The following is a 24,011-nucleotide window of genomic DNA, read 5'->3' on the forward strand; positions in this document are numbered from 1 at the left end:
TGGATGAAAATACCCTCAAATTAAAGTTGAAAGTCTGCAGTTAAAGCACATCTTGTTCGTTTCATTTCAAATCCATTGTGGTGGTGTATAGAGCCAAAAAGATTAGAATTGTGTTGATGTCCCAATATTTATGGACCTGACTGTATATAACAGCTGAGAACTCTCATCATTATTGTGAACACACAAACACTTTTAAACACATTCAGAAGTGCTGGCCTGTGTTCTTGAGTATTTTATTGTAATTTATTTGTAAGTGTATAGGCCATTTATACTAACGTTATCAGATTTTCAAAATGAAATCTGAAATAAACCCTATTCACCACACTCACTTTTATACACGTCTACAAAACCATGCCCCCTTTGTAGCCACATCGTCAAAATCAGGCACCCATTTTTAAAACCCCTTTAAATATTTGGTCACACTTTTGGAACAAGCTATAAAGACAAAATAAACAGATTTTAAATAAGACACCAAGATATGCATGCGAAGCAAAGACTCCTTGAAGGTAGCCAGAAGTAAAGTTTTTTTTCACAGTGTATGGGTCAGGAGTTCAAAAGGCAGACTTCAAAGGTCAGAAATAGGTAATGTGGTAGAGTTCAGAAGTCAGTAGTATGTACCACAGAGTGTAGGGGTCAGGAGTAATAACACCGGAGAGTTCAGAGTTCTGTAGTAATTAACGGTGTTCAGAAGTCTGGAGTATGTAACATATTTCAGAGGTTAGTAGTGTGTAACAGAGAATTCAGGGGTCAGCAGTAAGTAACAGAGTTCAGAGGTCAGTAGTATGTAATGCAGAGTTTAGAGGCTATGAGTAAATAACGCAGAATTTAGAAGTCAGGATACTGTAATGCAGAGTGCAGGGGTCAGGATTAAGTAACACGAGGGGAGGTCACTAGTATGTAATGCATAGTTGAGGAGTCAGGATTAGGTAACAGATTTAAGAGGTCAGAAGTATGTAACGCATAGTACAGGGGTCAAAAGTAAGTAGCACAGCATGGTTTCAGAGGGCAGAATTATTTAGTGCAGAGTTCATTGGTCAGGATTAAGTAACGAAGCAGAGTTAAGAGGTCAGTAGTATGTAATGCAAAGTTTAGAAGTTAGTAGAAAATATTGCAGAGTTTGGAGGTCAGTAGCAACAGTGTTCCTGGCACACCAGCACCAGTGTCACCAGAACAGTGTAAACCAGCAACAATGTTCCTGCTTGCTAGCCACTCTAATCCCAGTGTCACAGACCAGTGTGATCCAGCAACAGTGTTTCAAATCTCCACCAAACCAGTGCAGTCGTCGGCAATGTTCCTGATGGCTAGCCACACCAGTGCCAGTGTTACTAGAGCCAGTGCAGCAGCTACAGTGTTCATGCGCCGCAGGAAATGACAGACTTACCTGTAAAACGGATCCCTCTTATGGCGCACTTTCACTGCTGTCAGGACTTCCATCTTCACCCGATCTTCCTTCCGGGGTCACGGTTCCGGCTGTTTTAATGGTCGAGCCACAATGATGTCTTTCCTGCGTATGCGCACAAGAGTCACAATCATGGCACCGTGTTCCTGATTTTAGTGTGCCCTCAATTCAGAGAGCAGTGTGCATGCATCGGTGATGTCACCGGCTGCAGAACTTGTGAATATTTCCTAAATTGTTCACTTTTAGGAGATATTCATTGTAGCTACAAGTAAGCTTTATTTTAAGCATACCTGTAGGTACAAGTGACCAAGCAGGATTTACTACCGCTATAATGCCCCGTACACACGGTCGGACTTTGTTCGGACATTCCGACAACAAAATCCTAGGTTTTTTTCTGACGGATGTTGGCTCAAACTTGTTTTGCGTACACACGGTCGCACAAAGTTGTCGGAATTTCCGATCGCCAAGAACGCGGTGACGTCAAGCACATACGACAAGACTAGAAAAGGCCAGTTCAGAGCCAAGTGCGGCACCCTTTGGGCTCCTTTTGCTAATCTCGTGTTAGTAAAAGTTTGGTGAGAGACTATTCGCGCTTTTTCAGACTCGTGGTTTTCAGATCGTTTTCTGCCGTTCAGTTTGTGCTTGTGGGTTTGTATCTGCTCTTCAGTGCGTGCAAGCAAGTTCCGCGTGACTAAGTCATTGTATTCTTGTTCGTTCGTTACTGTTTTTCAGGTCGCTCTTCACAGGCCTTGCTGTTCTTCAGTGCGTTCTGTTACTTCGTTCTGAGCAGCCGACCGTTTTCTAGCCATGTTGCGTATGTGTACTCCTCGTAGAGTTCGTGCTGTGCGGGGGCTTGGTGTTGGGGTCCTGACCTTGACACAAGTCCAGTCCATGAACAGGGTGGGGAGGAGTTCATGGACCAAGAATTGGTTGCTTCAGCGTGACCAGTTCTCTCATATGCCTTTGCTCCGTGAGATCCGTGAGAATAATCCTGATGATTTCAGGAACTTTCTCAGGATGACGGACCCCGTGTTTCACCGTCTGTTGGCTTCGCTGACCGCTTATATTAGCAGGCAGGATACCTGCATGAGGCAAGCCATCACTCCGGAGCAGAGGTTGGTCGCTACCCTGCGGTATTTGGCGACAGGGAGAAGTCTGCAGGACTTGAAGTTCTCGACAGGCATCTCCCCCCAGGCTCTGGGTATCATCATCCCAGAGACCTGTTCTGCCATCATACAGGTCCTGCAGAAGGAGTATATGAAGGTAAGATTTTTATCCTTTAATATCACATTTTATTGTATTTAATGTTTGCTAATATATTGTATTTCTTTCCTCGTTCCCTAAATACCATGATTGGAATATGCTGTGAATGTCCCCTTTGTCCTCATGCATGCTGGATTTTTATGTAATTAATTTTTTAGGTCCTTCATACAGATTGTCCTTCACTTACCTCCCCAGCATGCTGTACGGGCCCTATATTCACCTCATGTAGTCACTTAACAATGTATTTTATCAGCTCCATAGTAGTGCTGTACCCCAAACACCCCCTAAAATGTTTAGAAATGTTATTTTAGATTTAAATTCTGGCAGAGTGGCAGAGGCTTATTTTTTGTGGTGTCCCCAAATCATTTTTAGTAACCCTCCCTCCCCCAACTGCTAAGTCAGCTGATCCCAATTCTCTATCTATCCTCAATCATCTATCTGCTGACTTTGCCAAACCCATACACACTATACCCATCTCTTTTGTGCTCTGATTTATGGATGAATTCCCCAAAGCATGTAGTGCAAGGGCCTGCCTGTATACTTTCCAATGGTACTGTTTGAATTTTTAAGATACTATTATTATCTTGAGTCAGGTAATAGCAGAATGTTCAAATGTGCTCAAATGTGTACAATGTGTATTTATATCTTTGTATTCGGACACTTCTTACCTGTCCAGTGGGCTGCCAATAGTGTAACTGAGGGGCTGTTCCAAGTAATACCCTGTATTTAGGCATTCATCTCTCAATGAAGTGAAGAGGGTTACCTGTCCAAGATTTCCACACCCCCATAATGTTCGAAATGGCCCATGAGAGGGGGGAGGGGAGGGGGAATATGATAGGTGTACCTTATACTTTGGTGTTGTTAAATTCCCCTTAATAAATGCTATCTGGAGGTTGCCCCAGAATGTTTGTGCCTAATCTGCTTGCCATGTTTCTGTGCAAAAATATTAATTTATTTTTGTTTTCCTCAACAGTTTCCTTCCACGCCACAGGAATGGCAGACTGTGGCCTCCCACTTTGCCCAGCGGTGGGACTTTCCTAACTGCGGAGGGGAAATTGATGGGAAACATATCCACATCATCCCACCACCCAACTCAGGGTCGTACTATTTCAACTATAAGGGGTTCAATAGTATTGTGATGTTGGCGGTGGTGTCGGCGAATTACGACTTCTTGTATGTGGACGTGGGGAGGAATGGCCGGATGTCCGATGGTGGAGTCATCGCCCAGACGGAGTTCTACAGGCATCTCCAGAATGGCAGCTTGGACTTGCCAGCTCCAGAGGACAATGTGGAAGGACTCCCATTCTTGTTCGTTGCTGATGAAGCGTTTGCGCTGGGGGACCACCTGATGCGGCCATTCCCGATGAGGACCCTCACCCCGGAACAGAGGGTTTTTAATTACCGGCTGGCCAGAGCACGAAGAGCGGTGGAGAACACATTTGGAATCCTGGCCAGCCGGTTCTGCCTATTTCTGACACCTATCCATATGGCGGAGTATAAACTGAACCATATTATACTGGCGTGCTGTATTCTCCATAACTTTTTAAGGAAACATTCGGCCAACTATGCTGGCTCAGTTGGGCCTGAGGCCGGAGTGATACCTGAAACACTGACGGCGCTTGAAAGCGGCCGTCCTGGCTTGCCCTCCCTGAGTGCCCGTGATGTCCGGTTACGATACCTGGAGTTCTTTGCGGGTAGGGGGGGCCATCAATATGCCTTCAAATTTGTGAAGCCTTTTTCCAATTAAAAAAAAAAAGAAATTCTTTGTGGACATTTACTGCTTGTGTTTGTTTTAGCTGACCCTGACAGCAATGTGCGGAGTCCTGAAAATGGTGTGATTGTGTAACCTTATACAAAGCACTGTTGGCTGTTATTTACTAAAGGCGTATACACTTTTTATACTACAAGTGCTCTTGAAACTGCAATGAAAATGCTCTTGTAGTGCAAAGAGGATTTGCCCTTAGGAAATAACCACCATTTTTTACGAAAACAGCAATTACATCACCACAAAATGTTGTCGCGTTGAGACAATAATCCACACATTCTTGATTAACAAACTTTTTAATACCTGCACAATCACATGTGCATTTAGAAACGGTTTTTAGAACAAACCAACATGTTTGTTGTATAACAGTTTTTGGGGTGGCATTATCAAAAATAGAAATGTCCATTTATGATAAAACAGGCCTGTGTAAAACCAACAAGAAAGACAAAAAACTTGAACTTACAAAGTTCACATATGGTAAAACCTGAAGGCAATATCAGACATGAGTATTTAGGAACTGTGTTTGATATTGCGTTCAGATGGGGTCAAATCACCGCTTGAAAAGCCAAATTTGGAAGATGCACACCAATTTACGAATGTCAACATGTGCGACCTGCCATCACGGGGGATCAAGCCCTTCCTCACCGCTACTTTATTATTGAGGAAGGGGTTGCACCCCCAAAACGCGTCCATTGATCTCCCGTGATGGCAGATAGCACATGTTGGCACACTGTGTGCATCCTCCAAATTTGGCTTTTCGAAACATTTCAAAAATATTTTAAACATTGTACCAAACCAAAGTGATTTTGTGGGGTATTAAATTCGCCCCAAAACATCAATGATGTTATTATTTTTTTTAATCACATCATTGATTTTTGACTCGAGGTTCTCCAGTTCTAAATTACACCCCATGATCTCCCCGATCAGCATCTGGGCACTTTCTGATGTGAACGGATCTCGATCCCTAACAACACGATCACCTAAAAAGAGAGAAAACAAACAAAAACAGGTATCAAAAATCTGCCAGCATCCATCTCTTACCTGAGTCTGTGGTCGCAGACACTCACCTGTTGTGGTGCCTATTTCAACCACATCTTCTTCCTCCTCCTGTTCCACTTGGGTTGGGGGTATTTCACCTTCTTCCACAGGTGGGGGCTCTCTGGTCTCCTCGGATGAGGGGTGTCCTCCGAGTCTTTTCTCCCCTATGTAAAACAAAAAGGGTATAATTAGCACACAGTGATTTGATGGCAGAGCTATAAATAGGAAACATTGCTTGGAAGTGGGGTACAATTGTCAATTTTAGCAGAGTTCAAAGATGTCGCTTTTTTATTGTCCTTTGTCAACCTGCAATACTTTACCTGTTTAGTACAAGCTTCACAGATGGAGACACCCCTATAGTATACACTGGAGCACCTGTGTGCCCCCCCTAATAAAAATGGTGTTCTTGTGTCCCACACACAGCTGCTGAGTGTCCTCTCCTTACACAGAATCTAGTTTGCATTTCATTCTAGTAACAAACTCATCTACACAACCAAATATTTTGCATCCAAGTAGGCCCTAAAAAATGTAGGAAAATGCATATGGCCTAAACAATGGTGTTTTAGAGGGCGAAAAAAAAAAGTTTGATACGAACGAATAATGGGCCCATGAACATTAAAATTGACATTTGAAACTGTACAATTAAGAATAGCATATGGAGCAGCACGAACGTAATAAAGACAAAAAGTATAGCAACACAGCACAACTACTTACTTTTTTGCAGCACTCTCCGGATCTTTCGGTACTGCTCGGGCTCTCTTAATTTTAGGTCCGACCACCGCTTCCTGAGCTGATCTTTCGATCGTCGTACCCCGAAATTCCTGTGCAGACTTTTGATCACTTTCACCATGATCTTGGCCTTTCTGATATTGGGGTTGGGGTAAGGCCCATACTTCCCGTCATAGTCGGCCTTCTTCATGATGTCCACCATCTCCAACATCTCCCCAAAGGACATATTTGTGGCCTTAAATCGTCTCCTTCTGGATCGGGACGTGTCCGGATCCGGGCTTTCCTCCTCCTCCTCCTCGTTGCTATAATTAGCACGCACCTGCTCTGACTCCGCCATGTGCTCTTCACCCACTGCGCCGAACGAAAAGGGGCAGGGAATAGACTAGAAAGAACGTCAGGGGCGGGCGGAGTTACACGCATGCGCAGTGTGTATAAAGCGTAACACGCGTGCGTAGTACGTACGATCTGTGAGTGGACGAGGGAGCATTGGACGCGCCGATCGTAATTACGAAGGTAAGAGACAAACTTGTGCCTATACTGCTTCTAGATTGAGGCCTATATTGTAACAAGATTAGGAGAGTTTTGTCTGACATTATGCTTTGTCTTGTGTTGTGTCTTGCAGTGAACATGGATATCTTATTAAAAGATAATGACTTCATGTCACTATTCATTGATATGTTAAGGGAGCTGCCATGTCTGTGGGAGATCAACAACCCACATTACAAGAACCAAACAAAGAGGAAGGCAGCACTGGATAAATTGTTGGAAATTGTGAAGCAGGTGATCCTCACGGCAGACATCACATTTTTGAAGATCTTAATTGGTGGCCTGAGGAGCACATATGTAAGGGAGGGCCAGAAAGTCCAGGATTCGCAGAGATCTGGAGCAGCAGATGACATCTATGTCCCTAAGATGTGGTACTATGACAGGCTGCATTTTCTGGCAGGTCAGACTGAACCCAGGTCATCACTCTCCAGTCTTCCTTCCACGCTTCCTTCCCCTCCAGCTGAGGCTTCTGATGCCCAACCTGGGCCTTCCAGGCAACAACATGTGGAGGAGCCCAGATTGAGCCAGGTATAGCATTCCTCTAAATATTTCAGGTTGTCCAATCAATGATGTTAACTAGATGTTAGTTTGGAGTACTAATTTAGGATTGTGATTGATGATGCAAAAACTAAAACCATGTCCCTTTTTTATACACAGTGAAGTCTCAGCCAGGAGGTGGCTGGGCCGAGCCGCCTGCCTGATATGCTGGTCCCTCCCCAACACCTGGAAAGAGAAAGTGGCAGGAGGAGGAGTGCCCTAGAGGAGGCTGCCATAGGTCTCTTTTGGAGGGCTACAGAGGCCCTGGGAGCACCACACACAGTGGAGGAGGACATTGCTGCCCTCATTGCCTCTAAAATGCAGAGGATGGAGGAGGGACAACAACTCATGTGTGAGTTGCTCATATTGGAGGCTCTTAATAAAGGTATGAGGGGCCAAATTACATCTCAGACACACCTTTGCGAACTCACAGATGGTCCTCCTCCTGCAGGTCCTCCTCCTCCTCCTCCTCCTCCAGGTCCTCCCAGTCGTCCTCCTCCTCCAGGTCCTACTCCTCCTCCTGCCACATCTCCAACAGCACAGCCACAGCCCGGAATGAAGCGTGGAAGGAAGACCAGAAAGTGAGGACCCTGGATCCAGTCTGGTCGACCAAAAGATGCAGCCTCTTGTGGTACCACAGCCTGGGGACACAGATGTCATCTGCTGCTTTCCGGATCTCTGCGACTTCTGGACCAGACTGCCCTCCCTTACATATGGACTCCTCAGGCCACCAATTTTGATGTTCAAGAATTGATGTCTGCCGTGGGGGTCCCAGGCTTCGCTAATTTCTCATGTTGATCCAGTGTTGCCTCCCTCTTTGTTTGGTTCTGAGCCCTTAATAAAGGAATTTTTGTTGGAATTATACTTGCCTATGTGTGTTTTACTTCAAAAAGGACAGTTTGTTGTTGAGGATTCAGGTACATTTCCAAAATACAATGTGAAATTAACAAGGGACACCAACAACAAACAATCTCCTTGAGATTAAATAATAAAAGATATCAATGGTGTTGTGGTAACTTGACACACAAAACACACACAAAAATATTCTGGAGTCAAACTAAAAACAACATTAAACAAAGATCAGCCTTGGAAAAAATACAAACATAAAATCTAAACCAAAACTGGCTTAAAAAAAAAAAAAATTAAAAAAAAATAAAAAACATTCTGTCAGATGTGACAAATAACAATATATTCAGGGAATCACAATAAAAAAACAAAAAAAAAAATGTTTGTGAGAAGTGTGTGTGAATATGAGCAGCAAAATTACTTCATTCTTGTCACATTATAAAGAAGAAGAGAGTGCGCTGTATTAAAACATTTTTAACATTGCAGCGTGACGAAAGTGCTGTAGCCATTGCGAATGCTAAGTTTACCAGACCGAGCTGTTCCGTGTCGGAATTTCTTCTGAGCATGCGTGGCACTTTGTGCGTCGGAACAGGCCACACACGGTCGGAATTGACGCGATCGGATTTTGTTGTCGGAAAATTTTATCTCCTGCTCTCCAACTTTGTGTGTCGGAAAATCCAATGGAAAATGTCCGATGGAGCCCACACACGGTCGGAATTTCTGACAACACGCTCTGATCGGACATTTTCCATCGGAAAATCCGACCGTGTGTACGGGGCATAAAGGATTTAAAATCAACTTTCTTGTTTGGTAATATATAAATTAAAAAAAATTAAATGTAAAATTATTTTCAAGATCAGTGTAACACCTTAAACATAATGTATAACTTTTTGCTTTTCCAGCTTGCTTTGAAAAGTAATAACCAGTTTGCTGAAAAGGTCAGATTACAACTTCAGTATGAGGAGGCAAAGAGACGGTAATGGCTGTTTTATGTTTTTTTTTTTATGGCTTTATATATACACATATATATATATATATATATATATATATATATATATATATATATATATATATATATATATATATATATATATATATATATATATATATATATAATATTTTTTGCTAACCGGTCAGTTTGTAACTTTTTATGTACATGTTTGTTGTTACTTTAGTGAATACATATAAAATAAATGCTTATTTGTAACTGCACATCCTTATACAACTATAATATAACCAGTTAATATATAAACATTTTCCAAGTTTAAAAAGATTTAACCTTCAGTTGGAGGTAACCCCATTGTATAGAGACTCTGGGACCCTAGTGACCAGATCCAAATATCTTCATATGTCATCCATATATTCTGTTTGTATGGCGTAAATGCATACCACAATGACCCATCTAGCTGAACTTCAGTGGGTTTACCAGTTTTGGAACCTCTTACAACTCATCTGCAACAGTTACTGACCATCCTTTATATTAATATGAACATTAGGATGGGTAAAGTATCAAATTTGTATACAGGCTAAATGCTGCAAGTCATATTTCAGTTAAGAAATATTATATTATTGTAAAGCCTGTAGCTTTAAAGACAAGTGCTCTATTCCCATAATGGGAATTTACAGCTGTATCAGATATTATATTGCAGGCTATACATATCTCCAGCACTTATACGTTCTTGAATTTCCTTTCTGAAAGAAGTTGTAAAACTGCACAATGGTAAATGTATGTGTGTAGAAAGTTTAGAGCTCAAAATTGCTGGTTCTGAGAGACTGTTAAGTTATCGTAAGTTTGTTTTGTTTTTGTTTTTTAGAAATGAAGTCTACTACTGTAGATTTTTTTTGCTGTTAATGGTTTTATGATTACCCTGTTTTTTCAAGGTAGGAGACAATGACTCCTTTTTCAGGTCTGGCTACATTAGATATACTTCATGTCGGCTGGATGTTCAGCATTGGAAAATTAAAATACATTTTATTCAGTCTTTCTGCAGTCATACTCACAGGCTAGAATTTTAAAAATAAACGAGAAATCATGCAGTTGACATAAAGAATTGAAATACTAAGGCCAAACTATGCCATGTCAAAAATGTGTAGTAAAACTTTTGCTCATACCTCATCCTAGGATATCCAATGTAAAAATACAGTTGTCAAAACTGGACAGTGAAGCTTGGCCTGGAGTTCTTGATTCTGAACGTGATCGACTGATCTTAATAAATGAGAAAGAGGAGCTCTTAAAAGAAATGCGCTTTATTAGTCCAAGAAAGTGGAGTCAGTCTGATGTGGAACGACTAGAGACTGAAAAGAAACAATTAGAAGAAGATTTGCAAGCTGCCAGATATACCCAAAGCAAAGCACTGACCGAAAGGTAAGGATATAATGGAATAAACAATTTACGTTATCAGCTAGCTTTAGCCATGATTCTAATATTACATAGTTTTGTATAAATTGAAAATTGAGAAAGAACACATGTTGCTAAAGTTAAATAAACATATTTTATCTTTACAACTTTTAAAGCTGAAATCTGGGTATTTTAAAATTTCTCTCAGCAGGTTTTTTTTTATGTAATCTTTATTCTGGAAAAGTAAAAAAACTAACATTTTAACAGAGACGTAGCAAAGTTGTCAGGGGTAAAAAAAAATACAAGACAAAGCAGTAATATTGGCTTTCAAGAAGAGCGGGTAAATACCACCGACGTGGCACACAAGTTAACCAGTCCTGTTAAGCCTATGGGCGAACCTAGGCATTCAAAGAGGATTAAGCTGGAATTACCATAATTATTATTATTGGCCCAGGAGTTGGAGGGGGGACCCAAGAAGGAGGGGCCCACTGAAGGGCCATATATGACAATATAAAGTGCAAATAGAGAACTCTATCTTGTGTACAGACTGTTGATGCCAGCAATTTTAAGTATGAGCGGCCAGTGCCGCAGGGGAGGGAACTCTACGTAGTCTTGCATCCATTTGTATCCAAACAGTAAATCATTCTACTGCTAGAAATTTAACATAAAAAAGGAAGAAAAAACGTATAATCAAAAAGAAAAGGACATGTACCTGAACTTTCACCATAACCATGATTGCCCACGCTGGCATATGGTGCTAGGAAAAAAGTGGTGGTTCAAAAGCAGAAAAAAGTTCAAGTCTATGGCTGCCGAGGTTGGGAACGCAATCTGAGCGAGAGATCTGCTAACTCTAGCGGAGCGATATCTAAACTAGATGAGACATGATCGGGGTCCAAGTAATGATCTTGCCACATCGCCCAGATACTGTTGGAGCACTCACGCATACCCTGGCATGTCCCTACCCAATCCTCAGCATCCTTAATCTCCTTCATCTTCCTAATCCTCTCCTTTCGGCTAGGTACATGAACCTGCTTCCAGTAAATAGGGAGCAGTCATCTAGCCACATTCTCAGCAGGTATTTAAAATAATAAGCAACTCTGCAATGCTCAACTGCTCTTGGCACTGTCCTCCATATTGTTTTCATTCCACCACTGGATGTTCTCAATCTTCCAGGTTAATTTACTTCCAGCAACATTCAAACTGGAAGCCTTAAAAATAATACTGCATGTGCATAGAGTCATAGACTCATCCCCTTCACTTACAGTGTAATGATGCATACAATGCTGTTATGGCCAGGGCAGCCATCAGAAATTTTTGGGCCCCTTACACAGTTTTAGGCCTGCCCCCCCCCCCAGCCTAACCACCATCATTCCCCAGGCCTTGCCCATGGGTCATCCTATTGAATCCGCACACCAGCCACCCCACCTGTACGCACTCAGCCCCCCTCAATCCTGTATATATGTCAGCCTTCCTCACACCTGTATATATGTCAGCCCACCCCACACACCTGTATATACAGTGGGGATGGAAAGTATTCAGACCCCCTTAAATTTTCCACTCTTTATTATATTACAGCCATTTGCTAAAATCATTTAAGTTCATTTTTTTTTGTTCTCATTAATGTACACACAGCACCCCATATTGACAGGAAAACACAGAATTGTTGTCATTTTTGCAGATTTATTAAAAAAGAAAAACTGAAATATCACATGGTCCTAAGTATTTAGATCCTTTGCTGTGACATTCATATATTTAACTCAGGTGCTGTCCATTTCTTCTGATCATCCTTGAGATGTTTCTACACTTTCGAGTCCAGCTGTGTTTGATTATACTGATTGGACTTGACTAGGAAAGCCACACACCTGTCTATGTAAGACCTTACAGCTCATAGTGCATGTCAAAGCAAATGAGAATCATGAGGTCAAAGGAACTGCCTGAAGGCTCAGAGACAGAATTGTGGCAAGGCACAGATCTGGCCAAGGTTACAAAAACATTTCTGCTGCACTTAAGGTTCCTAAGAGCACAGTGGCCTCCATAATCCTTAAATGGAAGATGTTTGAGACGACCAGAACCCTTCCTAGAGCTGGCTGTCTGGCCAAACTGAGCTATCGGGGGGAGAAGAGCCTTGGTGAGAGAGGTAAAGAAGAACCCAAAGATCACTGTGGCTGAGCTCCAGAGATGCAGTCGGGAGATGGGAGAAAGTTTGTAGAAAGTCAACCATCACTGCAGCCCTCCACCAGTCGGGGCTTTATGGCAGAGTGGCCCGACAGAAGCCTCTCCTCAGTGCAAGACACATGAAAGCCTGCATGGAGTTTGCTAAAAAAACACCTGAAGGACTCCCAAGATGGTGAGAAATAATGATGAGAAATAAGATTCTCTGGTCTGATGAGACCAAGATAGAACTTTTTGGCCTTAATTCTAAGCGGTATGTGTGGAGAAAACCAGGCACTGCTCATTACTTGTCCAATACAGTCCCAAAAGTGAAGCATGGTGGTGGCAGCATCATGCTGTGGGGGTGTTTTTCAGCTGCAGGGACAGGATGACTGGTTGCAATCGAGGGAAAGATGAATGCGGCCAAGTACAGGGATATCCTGGATGAAAACCTTCTCCAGAGTGCTCAGGACCTCAGACTGGGCTGAAAGTTTACCTTCCAACAAGACAATGACCCTAAGCACACCGCTACAATAATGGAGTGGCTTCACAACAACTCCGTGACTGTTCTTGAATGGCCCAGCCAGAGCCATGACTTAAACCCAATTGAGCATCTCTGGAGAGACCTAAAAATGGCAGTCCACCAACGTTTACCATCCAACCTGACAGAACTGGAGAGGATCTGCAAGGAGGAATGGCAGAAGATCCCCAAATCTAGGTGTGAAAAACTTGTTGCATCTTTCCCAAAAAGACTCATGGCTGTATTAGATCAAAAGGGTGCTTTTACTAAATACTGAGCAAAGGGTCTGAATACTTAGGACCATGTGATATTTCAGTTTTTCTTTTTTAATAAATCTGCAAAAATGTCAAGAATTCTGTGTTTTTCTGTCAATATGAGGTGCTGTGTGTACATTAATGAGGAAAAAAAGTGAACTTAAATGATTTTAGCAAATGGCTACAATATAACAGAGTGAAAAATGTAAGGGGGTCTGAATACTTTCCGTCCCCACTGTATATTTCTTATTTAGTTCCACGAGAAAAATCAGCACAAGGGACAGTCAGTAGGATGTATCCCTTGATTCCTGCCATTAATAGTAATTTTCCACGGTCCTGCCCACCCCCCACCACCATAATCTTACGGTGCTGCAGGACTTAGTACAACTAAAGGGCTTTTACAGGCTCTCAACAAGAGTCTGACTACGCCCTCCCTTTCCACCCAGTTCCGCCATTCATAGAAGCTATACTATAGCTTCTATGAATAGAATAGGATCTTTTAATGATCCATGAATGATGGGGGTGAAGCTATCAATCACTAGCCTGTCTACCAATCTTGAATCCTGTTACTTTTTTAGAAGATTATGGTGGTGGGGCATGATGGAGGAGACTTAATACTAACATGAGAAGAGTCAGCACAAGGGACACATCCTACAGACTCAATGGTATGATCTTTGCGCTGAGGTTAAGGTTAAGGACAGGCTAGTACATAGTCAGTCACATTAATACATATAAAAGCAAGAAAATTGGCTTGCAAAATATCACCATGGTTGCTTTCTTTTCAAACACATCACACCAGTGAAAAAATGTTTTTACAGGAATAGTGTATGTAGGGAAATATTCTAGCCAACTCTTAAGTAAATGGGTACAACTATCTGCCAGGTATCTAGAAGAGTGTTAGCAACAAGGTTGCTGCATTCCGAAGTAAAATATATGTTTTGTGAATGGATATGAAAAGTCCCAAAGGATTAAATAAAGGATTCATGTTACCTTTTATTTGAAATTCAATTTTAATGCACGTGGTGATAAAAATGTAATGAATAATAAAAAACAAAACAAAAAATTATAGACATGTATAAGCAGTATTTTTTGGAAATGGCCAATATAAATATTTTATATGGTTATCATGATTAATTATAATGAATAATAATAAGTAAACATAATTGTATGTATTTTAAATTTACAAAAATGTTAATACCGGTATGTAAGTTGTCAATGATGTTAAAATTTAAAAGGGAACAGTTGACTATCTAGGGGCCAAACACCATTTTGACAACTATCCCATTCTTGTGTTCAGTGTAACACAAAACTTTATAAACTTCCCTGAGGTGCCATCTATATGTGGGATAAGGTATGTACATCACCTCATTAGCATAATTGAAATAAAGTTGGAGCGAGTAATATTGGTCTAGATCAGGAGTTGCATACGTGGCTTGGGATACAAGCAGAAAAATAATTTTAGAAATTGATTACAGCAAAAAAATAGGCTCTATTTACAACTGTGTGCTGCAAGAACATGTATGTGACTGTGTGCATTCCCACAGTACATAAAAACATGTGTTTTGTTTTTTTGTTTTTTTTTTGTAGGTGCTGTGCTGTTCATTCTTAATGGCACCCCTTGTTAAAGCATGTGTGTTGCAGTGCACCACAGCTTGTGGTTACTTACAACCCCAGTTCTAAAAAAAAGTTGGGCTGGTGTGTGACCTCTACATAAAAACAGAATACAATGATTTGCAAATCTCATAAACCCAAATTTTATTTAAAATAGACAATATCAATTGTCCAAACTGAGAAAATGTACCATTTTAAGAAAAAAATAAGGTAATTTTGAAATAGATGGTAGCAGCATGTAAGGAGGGGAATTAGCGTGGCTGTATTGTAGTGTGAATTATTCCTGCGCTACCGTGATGGAGGAATAAAAGAATAAAAAATAATATAAAAATAAAAAAAATAAAAATATGAACAGCTGCACGCACCAAATGGGGTCAAACGGAACCCAAAAAAATGAAGAGAAACAAGGGGGTGGGTGCTGCGCTATTCAAAAAAGTGGCTGCTACAAATAATATAAGTAGAGGGCTGCTGAGAAGTGGTGCAAGCCACTATAGGTGGATCTCAACTTAATAACGTGCTAATACCCAATTAAGAAGTGAACACATAAATTATGTGCAAAATCTTACAATAAATATACACTGAAAAATTCAATAGGTGTACTCTTGTGCAAATATAAATATAAATAGATGCATGTGCCAAATCCAACAAAAACATTTAACAAGACTAAAATAATGCAAAGAAATTAGCAATGAATTTAAAATATGCAAAAACACAGAATCAGTGTGCAACCACAATATTGTAAAAAGCTTCCTGTGTGGACGTACAAAAAACGCATAGAAAGTGCATAGTGATTTGTGACATAAATACTCCAATAAAATCACACAGTGTCACAACAGTAAATGGTCCAATATGGTCTAGTAGCCGGGAAGGTCCGGATAACATGCAACTGTGTGCATACGTAGAAAAAGCACAAAATGCAATGTGATAATGTCCTCTAAAATGCAATATAAAAAGTCCAATGTGCTCAAACCAAATGAAGTGAAGTGCCTGGAATAAAATAAATCTGTGTCCTCTTCGTGCATAAATCACACTAAAGTAAGCAGTGGCCCCTTACCTAGCGGTAATAGGTAAACCGCAAAGAAGTAAATACAGGTGGCTGTGGTCTTTACTTGGGGTCCTGGACCAGCGCGGGTCCCGTCTCTGCCTCAATGTGGGTAAAACCGATAATAAAGGACAAGGGGGTACCAGATAGTGTAGTATGTTTTTAAGCAGAGTAGAGCTTTATTCAAAACAATCAAGATGTACTCACATTAGATGTAAAAGAACGAAACCTATCTCCTACGAGCGGCGAGCTCGTTAGCCTCAGTCAGTATGAAGTGCCCATTCCGTCTGTACGCGTGATGTCACCAATCACGTGACTTCATCAGGGGTTAAATGAAAAGGCACTTTGCTGTCTATAAATAGTCTAAACCATTGTTTCTAATGGGTGGCCATTTTCTTGTAGCCGCGTCCGACATTTTTTGAAAGACCGTGTGCGCGGCCATTTTTTTGGTTGGTAAATTCTCTGTTTACATAATGACAGGTGGAAGAAAAGGCTCACTGCGCATCTCCGTGCCTACAGTGCACAGCAACGGAGGCGCAGCCTAAGTGTACGGAGGAAACCGGTCTGTCAGCACAACATACATGCTGTGAGATTGATCAATCTGCTCCAGACAGACAAACCGTTTTAGGAGAATTAGCATCGGAACAGGTGTCTGAATGTAATAAAAACTACAAATAGAAAATATATAATTAAAAAAATATATAAAAATATATATATAATAATATTAAAAATTAAAAACTTTAATCTATATAATAAAATTGTAATTTATAACTATATAATTAAAAGCATTCTCAGTGTAGCTGGGACAGAATGGGCCTCAACACTGGTCTGTGCATATACACTCACATAAATATCACATAGGCCTGGCATTATACACGAATAAAAAACATAAAAGAATACAGGGGGGATGTTACATACTGGAAATAATAATCTAAATAAATAAGACAGTGGGTATGATGCGTAGATGTACACGCCTTCTGTTACAACAGTTTTTCTCTTTTCCTTCAATAAATCAATATCCCTTCACACAAGGGGGGGGGGTTGTAATAGGGGTAGGTAATAAAAAGTGGGAAAGGCCGACCTATACGCTTATGTTCGGATTAGAAATCGCTAAGAAAGCAATTCAAATCAAATTCGATATTCAAACCTCTGGGCGAGAATGTGTCTAATGTGAATATCCATTTGGATTCCAACTGGCTGAGGGTCCTAACTTTATGGCCCCCTCGCCAGTGCCTAATATACGGTTCTATTCCCCGTGTCTGTATTATAGAGGGAAACACAATGCGTGGTATTGTAAATGAAGTAACTTTATATTTCAATGTTTTTATTGAAAAAGGTAACAAAGTACAAAATAGCCAGGCACATAGGCAGATTGATATTAAATTATCAAAACCGTACATTCCAATACGGAAATAATTAAGATAAATTCGTATTACTCATTCTCCACCTACTATGGGAACATAACATAAAAAATGTAGCCAACATCTAGATATTGGTGGAGTTTAACCATAACCTCTCAATCATGAGCTGGACAAGTCCTTTGTGAGGGAATAGCACATATCCAGAGTCCCGGGAGGTCCGGTAAGATCATCTATATTGTATCAGAATTTCTGGAGATGTGGAAAAAGGAGAAAAAAAAAAAAACAAAACAAAAAGAGAAGAGGAGGGGAGAAAGAAAGAAACGAAAAAAGAAAAGTGAAATGGGGAGGGAGAGGGTCGTCCTGGAGTTCGCTATGGAGTAGAAATATAGTCAATCCATGGGTCCCATATCTTATTAAATTTCTTGACTTTATTACTGAGAATGTGAGTGAGATTATCATTGATCATAATCCAATTAAGTTTATTCTTAACCTGGTCAAGAGGGATAACCGACTGCCTCCAATGTCTTGCAATTGTAATTCTTGCTGCCAGTAATATATATATGTAATCGGCTTTACTGATTGTTTGGGTGTTTCATCAGGCAGTTTATGGAAAAGGGCAACTGTAGGAGATCTGCGAATGCTTACCCCCGTCACTGAATTGATCAAGTTAAAAATTTGAATCCAAAATCTGGTTACGAGGGGGCATTGCCACCAAGTATGGTACATAGTCCCCAACTGACCACAGCGTCGGAAACAGTTTGGCGAAGTAGAAGGATGCATTTTAGCTACTCTGGTGGGTACCAGGTACTTAGCCTCTATCAGAGTAGTATTAATTGAGACTTTGGATAGCTGAAATGCAAGATCCTGTCATTCAGTGAGGTCAAAAGTTAGATTCAAATCCCTTTCCCATTGTACCATATATGCAAGTTTTGAATCTGGTTCAGTGAAGGAAGTATATATCGCATAGATCCGACCCCTCTGAAAGCCTCTGGCTTGACAAGTTAATTCAAATTTTGTAAGTGTAAGGGGGCCCACTACTTGGTTAAGTTTAGATCTGGCAAACGATGCAATTTGGTTATACCGAAATATTTCACTAGGGGGCATTAGAAACTCATCTTTAAAATATTGTATCGTGTGTAATTGATCCCTGTTCAGGAAGTCTCTAATTCTCAGTAGCCCTTTATTGAGCCACCACTGAAACAGTTGTGGGGTCAAACCAGGTGAAAACTCCGGGCTGCTAAAAATGGGAGCCAGTGGTGTGTGAGGAGATAAGGAACTGCGATTGCGTGTTCTGTCCCATATTGCTAGGGAATGTGATAAGGTGGGGCATAATATAGGTGGGCGTCGACGGTTAGGAAGCCACATTGATGACCCTATAGCCAGCGGATGACAGGCAAGTGCTTCTATAGAGACCCAAAGAGGAATCGAACCCTTAGCTGTAGTGTAGGCTAATTGGGCTATTTGAGCCGATTGGTAATATGCCTGCAGCTTGGGTAGTCCAAGCCCCCCCATAAGTTTTGGTGTGTAAAGTGTACGTCTTTGTATCCGAGGTCTGGTATGACCCCATATGAACCGAATAACCTCAGCTTGTAGACGCTGTATGTCTCCCCTCGGAACTGCCACCGGTAAAGTCCTAAAGTAGTAAAGGAGTCTCGTTAACCACGTCATTTTTATTGAATTGATTCTTCCAAACCATGAGAGGGAGTGGTCTGCCCAACAACGAAGATCCTCCCTGAGTTTTTTAAAGGGGGATAATTTGCCCAATATATGGTTTCTATAGATGAAGTCAATTGAATTCCTAGATACGGAAGAGAACCAAGAATCCATTTAAAGTTAAATTTATTTTGGAGAATCTGCACCTCAGCAGGGGGTAGTGATATGTTAAGTGACTGTTTTTTGGGAGTTCAGACATAGGCCAGAAAATGTGAAAAATTATCTAGGAGGGATAGCAAGTTGGGTAAAGTTACTTGGGGTTTGGTAATATACATAAGAACATCATTGGCGAACAATGCACATTTGTGTTCCTGTTGGCCACAATGAATACCATAAATATCAGGGTGGGAACGGATCGCCATAGCTAGGGGTTCTATTGCTAATGCAAATAGTAGAGGGGAGAGCGGGCATCCCTGTCTCGTACCTCGCTGGACAGGGAATAATGGTGATTTATGACCTCTAATAGAAACTTGGGCTATTGGGGAGCAATATAGCATTTTTAGTAAAAAGATAAACGTAGAGCCAAATCCTAGGGTTTCAAGGGTAATAAAAAGGTAATCCCAATTCAGGCTATCAAAGGCCTTGTTAAGATCCAATGAAAGGAGCAAAAGTTCCCGGGCAAATGGAGCGTCCCAGTTAGACCCTACAGCAGAAATTAGGGTTATGGATCTAAGAATTTGGTCTAGGGTCTGACGCCCTTTTATGAATCCAGATTGGTCTTTATGAATGTAGTGATCTAAAAAAAATGTTGGGCGGGAGACCAGAACTTTCGTAAGGATCTTTAAGTCGCAATTTATTAGCAAGATTGGGCGATAATTCCGAACATCAGTAGAGTCCCTGTTGGGTTTAGGGATAACACTAATATATGCTTTATTTTCATCTAGCGGGACCGTTTCTCCATCCCGCAAGGAGTTAAAATAAAGAGCCATGTGCAGAACCAGTTGACCAGAAAATTTTTTATAGTATAAGTTAGGGAGACCATCTGGGCCAGGAGATTTGTGGAGTGACAGTGTTTTAATAGCAGCACAAATCTCTTCGCCCGTAAAAGGTTGGTCCATAAGATCTTTATGATCATCTGCGATGGATAAAAGAGGAAGGTGCCCCAAAAATTCCCTAACAGATGAAGGGTCCACGTTTCGAGGATTACTGTAAAGGTCAGCATAAAAATCATGGAATTCCCGAAGAATTTTTTGGGGGTCTTGAGAAATATGACCTCCTGACAATCTTATTTTGGGGAGTGCCCGGTGAGCGTGTCTAAGGGTAAGCTTATATGCTAATAAAGAACCCGGACGGTCCCGCCAGGTGAAAAATTTATGATTCAACCACCTTAGTTGCTTCTCAGCCCTAGTAGTGAGACATAAATTAAGTTCTAAGCGAGATTGTTCCAATTTAGTAAATAAGTTAGGAGATGGAGAGCGTTTGTGTTGTTTAGTTAAGGCTTCAAACTCCCTGGTCTTGGAAGAGATCAATTCAACGTGAGCTTTTTTGAGTCTGGAGGATAGTTGAATAAAAGCTCCCCGGATAGAGGCTTTGTGTGCAGCCCAATTGATGGCCGCGAACGTATCTCCTGGGTTATTAATATCAAAGTAAGTTTGCAAGTGAGTGGCAATCTCAAGACAATGAGATTCGTCACCGAGGAGGGATTCATTCAACCTCCAATGAGGGTTAGTTGTTCTATTAGCGAGGTCTGAGATCTGAACCAAAATCGGATCATGATCCGACCAGGGGGTAGATAGTATCTTAGCGGACTTCAATTTAGGTAGCAGTCCCGAGAGGAAAAACACGTGATCAATCCGGGAGTAGCGTCCATGTGCTCTTGAATAATGAGAGTAATCTCTAGCGGTAGGATTAATTTCCCTCCAAACATCTACTAAGTCATAATGATAAAGCAATTCTGCAAATTTATGACTCTGGGGGGGATGAAGCCCCGTAATATGTGATTTATCTTTAAGAGGGTCTAAAGCTAGATTAGAGTCACCTGCTAGGATCACTGCGCCTTCAAACTCATGAGCCATGGACCGTAGGAGGGAATGAAAAAATGCGGTTTGGTTGGTGTTGGGAGCGTAGTAAATTAGGAAGGTAACTAATGATTCCCCTAAATGACCTTTGACAAGAAGATAACGCCCATCTTTATCTCTAATAACTTTGGTTTCTGTAAACGATACACGTCAAGAGAAACAGAGGGCCAACCCCCTTTTCTTTTCTGACGCATTGGCATAATAGCAAAGCGGATAGTCCCTATGATGATAGCGAGGGGTAAATAGGGAGGGAAAGTGTGTCTCCTGGAGGGCGACAATGTCTGCCCCCAGAGAGCGATAATGTGCAAAGGCTTTAATCCGTTTAGCAGGGGATCCAAATGCTTGAACATTATGAGTTAGTAGGCGGATATTCCGAAGAATAGATGTTATATTAGACATGGGAAACAGTCAGTTGAACCTTGAGAAACAGACTCACCCGCCGATCTGCAAACCTCTGGACCCGGGAGCACCAGAAGAACCTCCAGGAGACCCTCAAGAAAGAATAGTGGTAGAAAAGGTTAAAACAAGAATAGGGAAAGAGAGAGAGAAAACAAAAAAAACAAAAAAGTGGTCAGGCCAGGTAACCCCTGGCAGTGAACAATACGGTATAGCAATGTGAAAAATCATGTAAAACAATCAAAAAATAAAAAAACAAACAATGCAAGTATCTCAGAGCCGAAGCTCAGAGTGTGGAGGAGTCTTCACCAAAAATAAATAATGGGAAGAGTCCTTCAAAGGGGGAGAGCGCATAGACACCCCTCAGCAGTAAAGACACATTCAAATATTATTTTGGCCCCACATCTCAACCTAGGGAACATATTAAGGCCACAAATTAAAGAAATTATGATATCATTAAACTTAATGAGATGAACAATAATATCAGAAGTCCAACCTGAAAAAGAAAATGTGCGAACCAGGTTAAACTAACCACTCCAGGGTCGGTTAGAACATTTAGGCAACAGGCCTTTGGTATCTCAAAATTACCAAAAAAAAAAAAAAAAACAGACAAAAGCAGTGGTTAATGTCCCGCATCGGGACCACTGAGAAACCACCGCATTAGTGAAACGTTCGTCCAGTAAGATGAGCCAGGTTCTCAGGGTACACGAGAAGAAGCTGATGTCCTCGCCGGTCTTCTCGGTTTTGCAGACCATAGAGGGGAGTGTGGAGGAGGAGGTTGGTCGGATCCATGTTGATTCTGTGATGAGGGGCTGTAAGAGATGAATCCCAATTTCAGCAAGGTTGTTTCACCATCAGCAAATGTAGAAAAGGAGTAGGACTTGCCGTTGAAAGAAAATTAAAGTTTAAAGGGGTAGTTCCATCTGTATCGAATATTGCGTTGGATCAGAGGTACAGTAGGGGTTTAAACGATCGTCGTTTTTGAATAGTGGCCTGGGATATATCGGCAAATATTTGAATCTTGAGACCGTCTATCTCTAAATCTGGGTTTTCTCTAGCATGACACATCACCGCCTCCTTGATCTGGAAAAAATGTGGTTTAACAATAACATCTCTAGGAGGGCCATCAGGTTTTGGAGGTATCAGGGCCCTATGGATGCGATCAATTTCCATATGAATGTCATCAATATCCGGTACAGCCGCCTGCATCAGTGAATGGGTAACAGATGTGATATCTTTTATATTTTCTGGAATGCCCCGTATACGGAAGTTATAGCGCCTGGCGCGATTCTCGAGATCATCGATTTTTGAATATGCTTCCTCAAGGCGATCTTGTAGATCGGTTATCATGGTTGAGCTTTGGGACACTCTATGAACCGTATCATCTACTTTTGATTCAATGCTTTCTAACCGATTCCCCAGTTCCTGGAAATCTTGCTTTATGTCCAAGGCTAATTTGTCAGTAGCTTTAGCCAGTTCCCTTTGTAATAAATCAGCAAAGCGTGCCAAAAGTATTGGATCACCTGAGTACTGTGGCTGAGCAGATGTAATAGCAGGGAAGTCAGTGGCAGTGTCTTGATCTGGTTCTTGGCTGCTGGGCTGACTGCAGAAGAGATCTGCCATTTCTCTATCCAGAACAGAGGATGTATGAGAGTCCTGTCTGGGTGATATGGCTGCAGCTTGTGAGGGGGGGCTAGGGGGTGAGCCTTGCATGCTTGTGTGCTCACCTGAAGCTGAGGAGGACATCTGAGGGCTGATCGTGAGATTGCTCTGCCCTGGGTGCTTAGTATTCCTCTTCTGTGAGGGCAGCTTATCCTCTCTGGGCGCCGGCATCCCTCGTGTAGTATGGCCGGTCGCCATCTTGGATTCCCTTCCTGTAGCCTGGGAATGATAGCGGGGGCCGCTCTGGGGCTAAATCCGCGGCTGGTGTTGCATCCAAAATAATCCCGGTCCTCACCTCAGGAGGTTTGGACAGCGAAAAGCCGTGGGTGAGACGTGGAAATGCTAATGATAGCTGTTTCTGCAGGGGGGGGGTGTGCGGAGCGACTCAGAGGCACATCTGCTCCGGCCAGCCGCACATGCGCTCAATGAAGTGACTTTAATTGCTAGATGAGCAGCAGTGGATATTATATTTACAAAAGTGGAGTAAACAGTTCTCTTGTTAGCTTATAAGGCCCAGTTTCACAGTCCTTTCACCAAAGATACAGAATGCAGCTCAGTAAACAGGCACGGTAGTTGTTATTCCTCTCTTCAGGCACATCTGTGGTATACAAGGCACATATTGTTTACTTGCTATAGGCTGGTGTCCATAAGCAGGTTCCACCGAAGCAGCAGAGACGATTTAACAGGAAGATACACTGTCTCAGATGATATTCTATCACATGCACAGCAGTAGTACTAAAAGGTTTCAGAAAGCATGAATCAGACTGAGACAGAAGTACAGTTAAATCACACTTGTTTAATAATAATAATAATAATAATAAT

General features: G+C 41.5%; 1 protein-coding gene across 6 annotated transcripts in view; it reads left to right on the plus strand.

Annotated features, from left to right (window-relative positions):
* Nucleotides 1–24,011, plus strand: part of WWC1 (WW and C2 domain containing 1) — a 290,220-nt gene that overhangs the window by 180,887 nt on the left and 85,322 nt on the right. For all 6 annotated transcript variants that reach the window (XM_073620708.1, XM_073620705.1, XM_073620707.1 and 3 more), the window contains 2 exons: nucleotides 9,026–9,099; nucleotides 10,246–10,488. In XM_073620708.1, the coding sequence (XP_073476809.1) occupies nucleotides 9,026–9,099; nucleotides 10,246–10,488 (317 nt within the window). The remainder of the gene's footprint in view (nucleotides 1–9,025; nucleotides 9,100–10,245; nucleotides 10,489–24,011) is intronic.

This window comes from Aquarana catesbeiana, linkage group LG03 (genome assembly GCF_042186555.1).
Source record: "Aquarana catesbeiana isolate 2022-GZ linkage group LG03, ASM4218655v1, whole genome shotgun sequence".
Classification (NCBI taxonomy): domain Eukaryota; kingdom Metazoa; phylum Chordata; class Amphibia; order Anura; family Ranidae; genus Aquarana; species Aquarana catesbeiana.